Source organism: Aquarana catesbeiana, linkage group LG11 (assembly GCF_042186555.1).
Source record: "Aquarana catesbeiana isolate 2022-GZ linkage group LG11, ASM4218655v1, whole genome shotgun sequence".
Taxonomy (NCBI): Eukaryota; Metazoa; Chordata; class Amphibia; order Anura; family Ranidae; genus Aquarana; species Aquarana catesbeiana.
Window position 1 is genome coordinate 211,988,973 of NC_133334.1, and position 15,003 is coordinate 212,003,975.

Genomic DNA, 15,003 nt, shown 5'->3' on the forward strand with positions numbered 1-15,003 from the left:
AGAGATGCAGATACAGCACAGAGGACCAGTATCAGAGCAGGTCCTGCCAGGATGGTTTGATTCTATCCACTGCGAACTCTGGAAGGAAGCGCTAGCCCGTGAGCAGCGAAACCAGGGAAAAGTTCTCCCCTCCATCCATATAAGGTACTGGTCGCAGTATGAAGTGCGAATGCGGTTATTGGGGGAACAGCCGAACCAGGAGTGGACAGCCGAGTTCAGCAGGCTGATCCGGGCAGAAATGCGGTTGGACCAGAGCTACAGAGCCCTCCGGTGGTATGTAGGCCAAGTGTGCCCGTGGACAGCGGATAACAGCCCCACGGAAGGCTTTGACTACGATGGCCTGGGAATGTTATACTGGAGGCTGTCCGAGGACCCTGACTTTGGGAGTGATCGGGAGTGGCGTTTGGAGGAAATAATGGAGCACAGAGAGCGAAGACTGAATGTCTCAGAGGTGCACTGGGCACAGGAAGATTTGTAGTTTCTGGCCGTTCAGGAATGGGAGCTTGAGATTGCCTACAGACAGCTGCTAGACTCTGCTCAGCAGCAGGGTGGGGCTCCCTTTGCCTGAGACTATCAGGAAATACCAGTTGACAACTCTGAAATCCTGGCTGAAGAGTTGACAATGTGGCAGAGTAACAGTGTGCTTTGCCAACCTGCCCCCGCAGCTATGGAGGCGGAGGTCTTATGGCGGATGCAGCAAGTGCTGACTGACCTTGATGAACCTGTTTCTGCACTGGATGATCTTGGATGGAGGAATGTGCCTGTCCAGCAGAATGCCAGAGAATCGGCAGTGGAAAATCTGGAGATCGCTATCCCCAAAGCTGAAGTGCTGACAACAGGGCAGAGCTCTGCTAACCTCTGCCCAGCACTAGCATCTTCTGGGTTCCAGGGACAGGAGATGGTGAACCTTTATCCCCAGACACCAGTTGCAGAGACAGGGGATTTGATAGACTTTTCTGCTGAGGAAGAACAACCCGGTGAGCCTCCAGCAGAAGAAGAGCTGTTATTAGGGCCAAACTTCACTGTGCTCTGCCCAGCACCAACAGAAGTATCTGTGAAGTTACAAGGAACTTCCCCAGCTGAAGCGCTGGCAAACGGACAGAGGGTCCAAGATCTCTGCCTTACACCTGCGGTGGTTCCGGAGGCTCATGGTGAGAAGGAGGTGGTCACTTCCCAGCAGCAGATCAGGATACAGGGGGAGAAGGGAGAGGAGGTGTTCGTCGTCCCTCCCCAAAAGTTGGCCAGGGTGGAGGAAGTGGTCTTTCCTCCCCAGCAAAGATCTGTGCACCTGGGAGACAGTACCACAGACATATCGTCCCAACATCCAGATGAGGGAATGGAAAAAGGAAGCAGCCAGCTCACCTCCCCAATGGCAGCTACACAGTTTGGGAGTGGAGGAAGCCAGCCTCCTGCCCCAACAGTTAGCTGGAGCAGATGGTGTGGGGTTTCCAGCAGAAGGGCTGGCAACAGGGCCGAATACTGCTGGACTCTGCCCTCAACTAACAGAGGATGGATTTCCTGTGAAGGTGGATGGGACTTCAGTCTCCACCTGTATACCCCAGGGATGCTGGGCAGTCGGCCCAGATCCCCAACAGCATGACGGAGTGGGCTCAGACACCCTGTCTTCTCTCCAGCGGCAGAAAGGACTCCAGGGAGAAGGGCCAGTCCAGGCCTCTCCCAAGCGGCAGATATGCTCTCTGAGAGAGGCAGAGGTTGGCTGGGTGAGTAATGCTTCATTTGGAATAATTTGTTTGGGGTACTGTGTGGGTACAGGCATTAGAGGACTGGAACTACTGACTAACTTCGGAGTCAACACGTCTGGGGTCTCCTCCTGTGTTAGTCTCCTGCCGAAAGGGGAGAAATGTGACAGACTTAGCCGGGAGAGAGACTTTTGGATGGGACTGAATGCTAGCCTCTTGCCGGTCGATCGTGGGCCCTGGCATTTGGGGGAACGGTGCTCTTTGTGAGCTGTATGCCTGGGGACCCTTGAGGTGGTATTACTGTGGATTCGGGTCCTGGTCCCCCAGGACACACAGACTCTGGGGACCCTGGATTTGCCATATTAGAAATAGTGGCTGATTCATAATGCTGGGACAAATACTGTTAGGAGATGCTGATGTCAATTCCAGCCACCTGTCTGTCTGTTGCCTGCTAGAATGTGTATTGTAAATAAGTCTCTAGTATGGGATCTAAGAGTCATTAGATCCCCATTGTTGTTTGTGTTAATTAACTCTGCTATTGTGATAATGTTGATTGGGTTTTCTGAGCTACAAGACGGCCAGTCTGGCCTAAAGGTCATGTCTGAGTCATCTAGGCTGTCTAAAGGGATTAGTTAATTAGCCCATGTTAATTAGGTTTCTGGTCACAGGTGTATGTTCAGAGTAATATGAGCCGGAGGTACGCAACTCCTCTTTTATTGTATAAAAGAACCTGTATTTTTCAATAAAAGAGATTCCTGGTTGAACTTACATACCGCCTGCCTGTGCCTGGTGTTTGTTCTGAGCTACACAACTGGATTAGAACGGCACATAGCTGTAGTTCTAGTCCCAGAGCATCGGATGACTGAACCATCAGATGTTGCGATCTGCAATCTGATTCTATAGCTGCAGAGGAGTGTTGGGAGATTGGAGCCGAGCGAGCAGGGGCTTGTTACACTCCGGCCTTGCCGCCATGGACTTCATTAGCAGTCTGCGGGCACTTGATCTGGATAAAGTATCCCCCCATCCCCATCCGATCTTGGCAAGATGTTGGCGACTTCAATGTCAGCCCCGACCCCTTACTTGACACGTCTCATACCCGACCCTCATGCTCTTATGCCATCTTCAAACACTTTCGCAAGGCTCTTCAGTCACACCTCCTGATCAATAGTTGGAGGGTGCTTCATCCCACCGGCAGTGACTTTAGCTACTACTCTAAAGTACACAACGTATATACCCGAATAGACCACATCTATGTAGACCACCCTACACTCGAACTTGTGCAGTCTGCATCCATTGGGAACATAAACGATCTCTGATCACACTCCGGTCGTGATGGCTTTCACCTTACTGTCCGGCACCCATAGGGCCTGAACGTGGAGGCTAAAGGAGAACCTGTTGGATGATACTGCAGTGGCAGCTAAGGTAACGGATGTTATAACTCATTATATCAAAAGAAAAACAGTGGCCTCAGTAAAGATATAGTGTGGAAGGGTCATAAGGCAGTAGTTAGGGGGGGAACTGATATCCTTAGGCTCCAAGCAAAAAAAAAAAATGCGTCAAACGGATTTCAAAAATGTTCTTGATGCCCTCCAAAAGGCAGAACTCCAACATAAACATAGCGGAGACCCTGAGGCACTGAAGAAGCTGACCGACCTGAGGGAACTGTTGCGGTTGTTAGATCGCCAAGCACGTAAGCAAGCTAGATACATGTCTCATAAATACTATGAACATGGCAATAAATGTGGTTGTATGCTTGCAAGGGCTCTTTGAAAGAAGCACGCTCAGGCATACGTACAGAACTTCACTCCCACTCGGGTGAAATTGTGGTTGTGTCTTTAAAAATTGCCTCAGAGTTTCAGGAATAATACTCCCAACTGTACAACTTAACCCCTGACCAGCCCTTGAACGCTCAGGTGTCCAGATCGGCGGTCATCCAGGAATATCTGGCCTTGGCTGGTGTTCCTCCCTTGACCACAGATCAATGCACCACGCTGGAGCTACTGATTACTCCCAATGAGATTGAGCTAATAGTGAAATCCTTGCCCAACGGGAAAAGCCCTGGACCTGATGGCTACACCAAGGCATACTATAAGGCTTTCCTTACGCTCCTGGTGACCTCTAAAGTAGAGCTACTTTAACTCCATAGCTGAAGGCAATCCAATCACCCCTGAGGCACTGCTGGCTCACAGTACAGTACTTCCAAAAGAAGGCAAAGACCCTACAGTCCCCCAGAGTTACCGCCCCATATTCCTCCTCAATGTTGACATTAAAATCCTGGCAAAAATGCTAGCGAACAAGCTGAAACACCTTATGCCCCATATCATCCACCCAGATCAAACAGGATTTATCACAGGTAGGGAAGCTAGAGACAATTCAATTAGAGCTATCCAACTTATCCACTGGGCCCGTGCCCATCCCGACCCTAAGCCTTACATAATCCCATCGACGGATGCCGAAAAGGCCTTCGACCGAGTTGATTGGGCATATCTGCAAGAGGAGTTAGAGGCCCAGGGGTTAGGACCACATATGCTGACATCAATTATGGCCCTATACTTCACTCCTTGCGCACAGGTCAAGGTAAACGGGGATCTCTCCTCACGGTTCCCAATCAGAAATGGCACGAGACAGGGATGTCCCCCTTTCACCCCTCCTTTTCGCCTTGGTATTAGAGCCGTTACTGCGTACCGTAAGAGCAGATGCGAATATAAAAAGGTCTGAAAGTTGGTAATGCTGAACACAAGCTGTCAGCATATGCAGATGCACCTTTCGGAACCCCTAAACTCGTTGCCCAACCTGATGAGAGAACTCAAGCATGTCGGACTGCTTTCCAATTTCAAGATTAATTTCTCAAAGTCGGAAATCCTACCCATTCAACTGACCCCCTCCTTGGCAAGCAGCTTGCAGGCCGCTTTTCCCTTTACCTGGGCCAAGTCCTCTTAGATATTTGGGCATACAGCCAACAGACCGTTTTGATACCCTTTATGCTGCCAACTATCCCCCCCCCCCCTTGACGCGGTCAAGAGAGACCTTTCACAATGGACCAAGACCGCCTTCACGTGGCTAGGTCGAAAAATCATCATAAAAATGAACATTCTGCCGCGCATACTTTTCTTCTTACAGATGATACCGATACCCCTGCCCAGGGACTTCTTTACCCGGATCTCTAGCATGCTGTCTGGGTTTGTGTGGAACGCACGTAAACTCAGAATAGCCTTGAAAGTAATAAAGCGCTCGAAACAGGCAGGTGGATTGGGAGTCCCCGACATAAAAAAGTATTATAGTGCTATCGCTCTTCAGAGGATCCTCAATTGGCGTTTCCACACTCATTCCAAGCTATGGGTTTCCCTAGAGAAATATTTGGCAGAGAGGAATCTGACGTACGCACCATGGCTGCCCCAGGAACACAGGGGGCTGTCTGATACCACCTCCCCACTGATGGTCCATGCTCTTTCAGTCTGGGACCGAATTAACCCAATTCTGAACCTGGCCCCCTCGTGTCTCTGCTGGCTCTGTTGGGTGGGGTTCTGTGGTTCCCTCCTGGTGAAGAACCGGCCTTTTCTGGCCCCTGGGTAGATGACGGCAATGCCAGTTGTGGTAAACTCATGAAGAATGGTAAGCTACTGAGTTTTGAGACCCTACAGGCCAGACATACTGGCTCCCAGATGAATTTTTGGAGGTACAGACAGCGCCACCACTTTTTCGAGATTCATGGCCACTCTATAAGAGACATTTCCTCTCTCACACCCTTCGAACGTCTCTTCGTGGAAGACAACCTGATACCCCACATCGTCTTGGAACTGTACCGCCTGCTAGGCTCCATTACACACGACAATAAACCTACACACATGCGGGCATGGGAGAAAGACCTAGGGCTTGAATTTACTGCAACTCAGCAGGCCCACCTCTACCAGCTCACTCACTCAAGCTCTATTGAGTCTAAAACACAAGAGACGGACTATAAAGTTCTGTCCCGCTGGTATAGGGTGCCAGCAGATTGTCCGCGTATCTACCCTTCTGTATCGTATCAGACCTATGCTGGTGAGATTGTGGACACCGAGGCACACTCCTACACATATGATGGGAGTGCCCCCGGATCAAGCCCTATTGGGAAGACATCAAATACCCCCCAAAAAAAGATATCCTAGGTCTAGATATCCCTCTATCCTACATGTCCCTCAGATCCCGATTAGTCGATATAAGAAAAGCGCACGGCTACATTTGTTGAATGCAGCCAGACGCTTACTCCCAATTTAGTGGAAGCAGCCACGAATTCCTACAAGGGAGGAATGGATTGGCAAGGTGAATGACATTCGGAGGCAGAGGACTAAATAGCGACCTGTAGTGGTACTCGTGAACACCTCAACCTTATATGGGAACCCTGGATGGACTATGTGGCCAACCCAGGGCACGTATCCTCCAGTTTAGACTTAGCACCGCTAGAGCTGGCAGAACCGTCCCTTAGATCCCACAAAGGATAGAGACACTCTTGTTGAGAGATAGCCTTTCCCATTCACTCTGGAGGTTGTCCAGCCTTGGTGCGGCTCACTTGATACAGATCTGAAGACTCCACATAAGAATACAGGTATGCTCCTATCCCTTCGTTTCACTAATCTCTCCTCTTCTCTCTCCCCCTCCTTTTTCATTAGAACAATGTATAAACTCTCCAGGTTACGTGGGTTTGGACCTTCTTTTCACTCACACTGTACTAACTGGACTTATGGCTACAGTGCCTTGCTGCTAAAGGGGGAAGCCTTCCTTCCGGGGGATGGCATCTTTTTTCCCTTTCGGCACCGGATGTTTACCACAGGCACCCCTGACCCGGATGGTGCGCTGGGAGAGTTTAGCTGGAGGCCAAATTGGCCCCCCTCTCCCAGTGTCACTGCCAAATGGATGCCCATATCCTTTCTAGAATTTTCAGCGGGCTTAGTGCTGGCTGTAGGGCTTGCCACAGCCCCCATATATATACTTGTGTATCTTTAGGATATTGTCCATGGATATCACTGCCATAGAATGTCCCTAACTGCCCAGGGGCAAAAACCCAGTATCACGGGTTAACAATATGACAAACATTGTTCTCCTTACTCCCCTGCTGGTTTGTGCATGTATCTTTTTGACACATGCCTATTTCGGTTAGTCCTTGACTATCTGAAACTGTTTGCTATAACATGTTAATTTTGTCCGAAATAAAGATTATAAAAAAAAAAAAAAAAAAAAAAAAAAAAAAAGGAAGGAGGATAATTCATCTTTCTGTTACACTTGTATTTTAGGGTTTAACATGTTACCAAAGAGCACCTTCATGGGCCCCTCCGCTCCCCCTGCTGTGACAGCAGGCGGGGGATCTTCTCTCCGCTCTCACTGTTACAGTTTAGAGTGAATGACCTTACTCAAAGTGAGCCTTAAGAGACAGGGCCACACCTGGGACTGCCTCATAGCTCTGGACCTGGAAATCATTCTACAACTAACAAAGTACACTCAGGTCTGGAAAACAGCAGGAACTTGCAAACTAGTGATGTCAGATCACATACAACTTTATTAAAGCTGGACAAAGCACACTGTAACCCTAGGACCTCTCATTTTTAACTTGTCACCCAATACGAGCTGGATCACAGGACTTGATCAATTGGAATTGTTTGAGAGGGGCACTCCTAGGAGGGGCTGCAATGTGCTTTGCTCAGCATTATTAGAGTTGGATGTGATCTAACATCATCGATATCAGACTTTCTGCTGAGTTCCTGGAGCATGGCTGGGGTCCCTTTGGTCAGCACCTGGAGAGGTGAGGGATTTTCGTGAAGGGCTGAAGTGATGACATCTCTTCAGGTTTAGAAAACTCCACAATTCAAAGCTCCAGTTACATTTAAATACTTTTTTCTTATCGGATTGCTGTCTTCCCAACTATTCACCTCTTATGCTGATCCAGAAGGTCTTTGTCTGTTATCAGGATTTTCAGGTCCTTTAGATCCTGCAGAAATTCCTTATCCAAATCCATATCCATGTCTTCTGTTACATCTTAAGGGAAAAAAGAAAATTGTAATACAAACATTTTAATGGAAGATTAAGTGATTAAAAATGTGAAAAACAAGAGCATAAATGTTCTCTAAAGCTAAAAACGGCATACTTAATAGCAATTTCTAAACATATACATACCTTTACATGCAGTGTAAAGTTTTCCTGCAATCTGAAATTCTTAAGTGACTGGCCTCTGCCCGATGATATTTTCAATAAGGGCAAAGGATAAGCCAACTTCCTTTCTGGTTTGCTATGCTGGCCCTCATGATGAGTTACACATGCAAGGCTAGAGCTTCAGCAGGGGAATTGTTTTGGTGCCAAAGTATTGGTAACATGTAAATAATAGGACTCCCTGGTTAGCGTGTTGGGTGCGCATGAGCCATCAATCCTGTAGATCCTAACCCAACGATGTAGACAGGGAATAGTGTTTACATGTTGCTGAAACTTTGGCAACTTGTAAACAATAAAATTCCCCAGCTAAAGCACTGGGTGCACATGCCCAGGATTGGGGCTATAGGATATTTGACTTTCATATCCCAGGAGTCAGTAGACAGTGGTAAGTACAAGTTATGTAATTCCGTCCTAGGTGAGAGAGGGAGGGGAAACTCAAGAGCCATTTACCAAAAAACTATAGACATATACAGTATCTCACAAAAGTAAGTACACCCCTCACATTGTAAATATTTTATTATATCTTTTCATTTGACAACACTGCAGAAATGACACTTTGCTACAATGTAAAGTAGTGAGTGTACAGCTTGTATAACAGTGTGAATTTGCTGTCCATTCAAAATAACTCAACACACAGCCATTAATGTCTAATCCGTTGACAACAAAAGTGAGTACACCTCTAAGTGAAAATGTCCAAATTGGAACCAAACTGTCAATTTGTGTGGCCACCATTATTTTCCAGCACTGGCTTAACACTCTTGGGCATGGAGTTCACCAGAGCTTCCTCTTCCGCTCCTCCATGACAACATCACAAAGCTGGTGGATGTTAGAGACCTTGCGCTCCTCCACCTTCTGTTTGAAGATGCCCCACAGATGCTCAATAGGGTTTAGCTCTGGAGACATGCTTGGCCAGTCCATCAACCTTTACCTTCAGCTTCTTTAGCAAGGCAATGGTCCTCTTGGAGGTGTGCTTGGGGTCGTTATGTTAGAATACTGCCCTGCGGCCCAGTCTCTGAAGGGTGGAGATCATGCTCTGCTTCAGTATGTCATAGTACATGTTGGCCTTCATGGTTCCCTCAATGAACTGTAGCTTCCCAGTGCCAGCAGCATCATGAAGCCCCAGACCATGACACTCCCACCACCATGCTTGATTGTAGGCAAGACACACTTGTCTTTGTACTCCTCACCTGTTTGCCACCACACACGCTTGACACCATCTGACCAAATAAGTTTATCTTGGTCTCATCAGACCACAGGACATGGTTCAAGTAATCCATGTCCTTAGTCTGCTTGTCTTCAGCAAACTGTTTGTGGGCTCTTGTGCATCATCTTTAGAAGAGGCTTCCTTCTGGGACGACATCCACTCAGACCAATTTGATGCAGTGTGCGGTGTATGGTCTAAGCACTGACCGGCTGACCCCCCCACCCCTTCAACCTCTGCAGCAATGCTGGCAGCACTCATACGTCTATTTTCCAAAGACAACCTCTGGATATGACGCTGAGCACGTGCACTCAACTTTTGGTCGACCATAGCGAGGCCTGTACTGAATGGAACCTATCCTGTTAAACCACTGTATGGTCTTGGCCACGGTGCTGCAGCTCAGTTTCAGGGACTTGGCAATCTTCTTATAGCCTAGACCAGTGGTCATCAACCCTGTCCTCAGGGCCCACTAACAGGCCAGGTTTTATGTATTACCTTGGGGAGATACAGACTAAAATACTGCAATCACTGAGCAGCAAATGATATCACCTGTGCTGTATGTCAGTTATCTTGCAAACCTGGCCTGTTAGTGGGCCCTGAGGACAGGGTTGATGACCACTGGCCTAGACCATCTTTATGTAGAGCAACAATTCTTTTTTTCAGATCCTCAGAGAGTTCTTTGCCATGAGGTGCTATGTTGAACTACCAGTGACCAGTATGAGAGAGTGAGAGCGATAACACCAAATTTAACACACCCGAGACCTTGTAACACTAACGAGTCACATGACACCGTGGAGGAAAAATGGCTAATTGGGCACAATTAGGACATTTTTACTTAGGGGTGTACTCACTTTTGCTGCCAGCGGTTTAGACAATAATGGCTGTGTGTTGAGTTATTTTGAGGAGACAGCAAATTTACACTGTTATGCAAGCTGTACACTCACTACTTTACGTTGTAGCAAAGTGTCATTACTTCAGTGCTGACACATGAAAAGATATAATAAAATATTTACAAAAATGTGAGGGGTGTACTCACTTTTGTAAGATACTGTGTGTGTATGTATGTATATATATATATATATATATATATATATATATATATATATATATATATATATATATGTTTGTCAAAGGAGGAAGTAAACCTTTATATTAGGGAATGTGGAAAACTAAGCTGAAGGTCTACTTTAAGTGGGTAAAGGCTGTGCTGTGTGGCAGGGCTGCGTAAATTCTGAAAACTGGATGATCAGATCAGAATTACAAATCACTTGGCAGGAAAACAGCTTCTTTTTATACGTTTCATCTGCATATTTAGACATTTCAGCTTTAAAGCATAAGTTCAATTTTTATAAAAAAATAAATGAATTTAAAAAATGTGCATTTATTATTTTTTCAAACTGCAGCCTGTAAAGAATTGCGCCCGCCCTACAGTTTGAACCCAATAGGGGTAGGCTGGTACCTACAGTTTGAACCCAATATGGGTAGGCTGGTACAGACTATCAATTATTGTATTTGTATAAGAATATTCTTAAGAACTATTGCAAAGAAGTTAGTCACAATTGTTATCGTGACAATGTCAATCTGTATTGTTAAGAAAATCTTTTCAATAAAAATCTATTGTAAAAAAAAAAAAAAAAAAAAAAAAAGAATTGCGCCCGCGATCAGCAGATCGAAGGTGCAATGCCAGGATCCTGCAGACTGTCAGCTGTCTGCCTGTACCTCCTATGTGGGCAGACAGTTACTGAACTGCTGGAAGAATCAATGAACTACAAGAGCGCTCACCAACACCCCCGCAGTTCATTCAAGAACTCTAGCCATCTGCTGCTGCGGCCGACGCTACTTGTAGTTCATTCATTCACATGAAAATGTGAATGAAGGATGCGCAGAACCGCACTATTAAAAAAAGAAAATTGACAGTGGGTGTGGGGAAGATCCTCTGCCCGCTGTCGGTAGGAGGCGGGTGTAAAGGAGCATGTTACACCCTAAATATGAGTGTAACATGCTCCTAAAGGTGAACTTTAAACTTTAGAAGGCTAAACTTTAAAGGTGAGCGTTTAAAACACTTTACTGCACATAATACATGCCCTCATAAAAGACATCATTTGAGGTCTTGTCGTTTATAAAAAGTATAATTTACTATCCATACATTTTTTTTATCCAGCTCTGATGCTGTTCAAGTTTTTATATATACACGCACATACACATGTCCAATTTACACACCCACTGCTCCCAGAGTCCAGTTTTGAATTATATGTTCAGCACAGGTAGCAAAGTCTTCAAATGTCAGGTACTGAAGTTTTCGTTTCCCAGTTTCGAAACGACTGTTTGCAAAGAAAACTATTGCAGCATAATCCCTAAGGAAGGAAAACACATGGTCAGCAAAGCTTAAAATAGCATATGTAGGAAACATGAATAAACATCAAAGCACCTACTCATGCTTTCGCCAAAATCTCTTCTGCCAAGAAACACTCCCTGCCACATTTTCTGAAATGTCCCCTAGGAAAAGCCAATTTACCTGTCTCCAAACCTCAGAATGCATGCATGTTAAAGAGACACTGTCACTTTTCCTATTCAGAAGAAACTGAGAGTGCCTGCAGATACAACCGCCTCAAGCAGTTATACTTGCGAGCCATGCTCTGTACCATCTGTTGACTTGCTCAGGACCAGGGCTCTCTTGTATGAAGGAGCATGTGACCTCCAACATGTAACAGTGCATCGACCTCTGAAGCCAATCACCGAGCCCTAACACTATCATATGAGAAGTGGGGCCTAATAATGATAATCCATGTCTAAACTCCGACATCACTCGACAACAGAGCTCAGACAGACTGATATCCTGCATCTGGGAGACATCAGGGAAGTGTGGTGCTGTAAGCAGTGAAAGCTTGGGAGGACGACTACCTACAGACACTGTTACTTGGCCCTGATGCGACAACTTGGCTGTGTCTCATTAAAGAAAATGAAATAATCTAAATGCGTCACCTCAAAGCACAAGCAACAGCAATATAGCTCTATTAGTAAAAAAAATTGCTTCTCTTAGCAAAATTCTAGATTGGATGTTCTTTATATACTAGAAAGATAAAAGAAAAGAGGGTGCACCTGCCTAGTGCATTATCCCAACTGAATTTATTTAGTAAAAAAGATAAAAACTACTCACAAGCATGTAGAAATAAATATGCTTAAGCAGGCCACCATCCCGTGGCTATACAATCCTGGGACTAGCAATCTCCAGTATGTAGGGGAGACCATGCAGGAGGCCCTACTGGCTAACGCGTTTCGAAGGTAAACCTTCTTCCTCTGAGGCTCTTTCTAGTGTATAAAGGACATCCCCGGTCCTAGAGGGCAGCAAATCCGGAAACATTATCCATTAAAGAGTGGACCATCACTCATAACTGGGCTGGCATAATACTTATGCGCAAGAGTGTTTGTTTTTCTGCTAGATGTTCTCTATATTATGATGATAACAATAAAGATGTCAGATTGTGTTTTTACAATCACCACACCACTACATTTGGCATTTGCTCTATTTATACTGTTCTTTACAAATGCCAAAAATGGCTCCAAATAATTAAAATATAAGTCACAGCCTCCTTCCACATCATGATATCCTGATGTCAGCATGTAAAGAAATCAAAGAATCCCTTAGCACACTCTCCAAACCCTCATCTTCACATTCATAGTCTTGTTTTTTTCACTTTGCCAAACAAATCTGTACCTAGATGTTGGAAAAAAGAGTCTCAAACGATAGCGAAGTGTCAGAAAAACAAAAAATAAAAAAGGGAAAGCAGACAGACCTCGCTAGCTTGTCTGATAACAGAAAATTCTGCTGAATGTTGTCGACTAAATTGCCCCTCATTTCTTCAACCACCTTGAACACTCGCTTAAAATTGTCGAACTGTACAAGAAAAAAAAAAAAAGAAGAAATCTGAAACATATTAAAAGTAGTAACAACCAGAGTAAGTTTGTTCATGTAAAAAAAAAAAAAAAAAATATATATATATATATATATATAAATACAGTAGATTATAAAAAGGAAAGTACTTGTCTCCTGCAGCTTTTCAGGGTCACTCCAGTCTTTGCACTTATGTCGTCCAGATCTTTTTTAGTTCCTTTTGAAAGCTTTTTACCAAGAACTTCCCGGACAAAGGCTTCATCAAACGCATAATACCTACAAGGGAATCAAGTAACATTCAGTAATCAAAAAAGTGACTACAGTTTGGATAAAATGATCATACAGGACTTTATAACAGCTAAACAATAAACACTATTATTATTAATTGCTGGATTCAACACCCTCCAGTGTCATCTGTTGTCTGGCTTTTGTCCGAGTTTTAAGTCACTTTCCTCCAGGTGCTCTGGCTTCTTTCACAAGCTAAATACCTTGATGATTTGTTTCCACAGCCAGAATCTTGTAGCACAGGATCCTTAGTCTTATCACAAAGGATTCTGGAGCAAGAGTGCAGAGTATTCAAAGATGTTGTGAACATACCACGTTATTTAATGTAGATCATTGCCAGGACACCAAGGATCTTCAATTACGTCCAAAATTTCTATTAATGAAAGATCACATCACAAAACCGTGTAGTGCACCGTTTCAGAACCACGCAGGACCGCTTCAACGTTTCAGAGCCACATGCCTGACGAAGGGGTCCTGCGTTGCTCCGAAACGTTGCACTACGCTGTTTTGCGATGTGATCTTTCTTTAATAAAAAAAGTTTGGACGTAATTGAAGATCCTTGGTGTGCTGGCAATTATCTACAACATCATAATGCATTTCCCAGTATCCAGCTGGCAGTCCCTAAAGCACCCGGTACCATAAGAGCTCATTCCAGGAATGTGTGTGATGGGAATATGGACTGCATACCATGTTAGAGACACTTTCTAGCAAATTTATAACTCACTGCTTTTGCTTAGTTTCAGACATGTTCATCCTTATCATTTTCACAAGGTTAAAAAGTTGTGTCGTGACCACGCATCTCTTCTTCCTGATAGTGGGGGGGCGGGGGTTGCAGGACACTGTGCAGACACACAGATTGCCTGTATTTCATAGTCTGTTCAGCCTCAGGCAAGATGCAGGCTGTTAATCAGCAGGAGTCATGTTCAAAAGGCAGGCTGTGATTGGGAGGAGGTGTGTGCCAGAGGCAGGCTGCGATTGGTTGGAGGGTGTGGTGGCTGATTAGACTGCCCAATACAGGCATGCTGTGTGTCTGCACAGTGTTTTTTACTTGAATGGCCAGCCAAAGGATACAAACTGACCATGCTAACATAGATTAGCTTCTATGCTTTGTGTGGTCAGTTGAGAGCAAAGAAGAAGGTTGCTGGCAGGATCGACCAGGTACATCAGATTAGAGATGTACATGAAAATGAGAGTCTGATTTATAAAATATACATTAGTGAACATAACGCTTGGGTGTTAGCGGACAGGTGGCCCTTGTACATTCGACCACCCATTGAGGCTGTGGCAGTGTCCGCTCTGCATAAGCGAAGCGAACACAGACCAACCATCCGCCTGTACAGCGGGGATCAGCAGACAGTATCCTGGCAGTCCACACCCTGTGGAAGGGGCCTTAGGGTGAGGGTCAACCTGTAGAGGGCAAAGTGTACATGCTACTTTGTTTTTCAAACGCAATGCAGAGCAATCAAACCACTGGGTTGGCGTTTACACAATTCCCAATCCATGACCCCTTGAAAATGCTCAGGTGTAGAGACTGACTGCTGCATTGTGGGGAACCAGGTTTCTCTGGTGTTGGTAAACAAACGGGGTGGCAGGGAGGCAAATTGAAGATAACCCTGTTCTACTTACCCTCTCTGCACTTAAAGTGCCAGGAACACATTTGTTTCAGTGTTCGCATAAGCATGAGCCTTTTATGAAGGGCAATGTTTTATGTGCCAATAACAAAGGAACCGATTTATAAAGGACAGTCG

General features: G+C 45.4%; 1 protein-coding gene across 1 annotated transcript in view; it reads right to left on the bottom strand.

Moving 5' to 3' along the window:
* The window catches only part of FIBP (FGF1 intracellular binding protein), a 68,214-nt gene that overhangs the window by 24,023 nt on the left and 29,188 nt on the right, over positions 1-15,003 (bottom strand). The window contains exons 4-7 of the mRNA XM_073605265.1: positions 13,120-13,246; positions 12,873-12,973; positions 11,299-11,432; positions 7,601-7,706 (exon numbers count right to left, since the gene is read on the bottom strand). Of these exons, the coding sequence (XP_073461366.1) occupies positions 7,601-7,706; positions 11,299-11,432; positions 12,873-12,973; positions 13,120-13,246 (468 nt within the window). The remainder of the gene's footprint in view (positions 1-7,600; positions 7,707-11,298; positions 11,433-12,872; positions 12,974-13,119; positions 13,247-15,003) is intronic.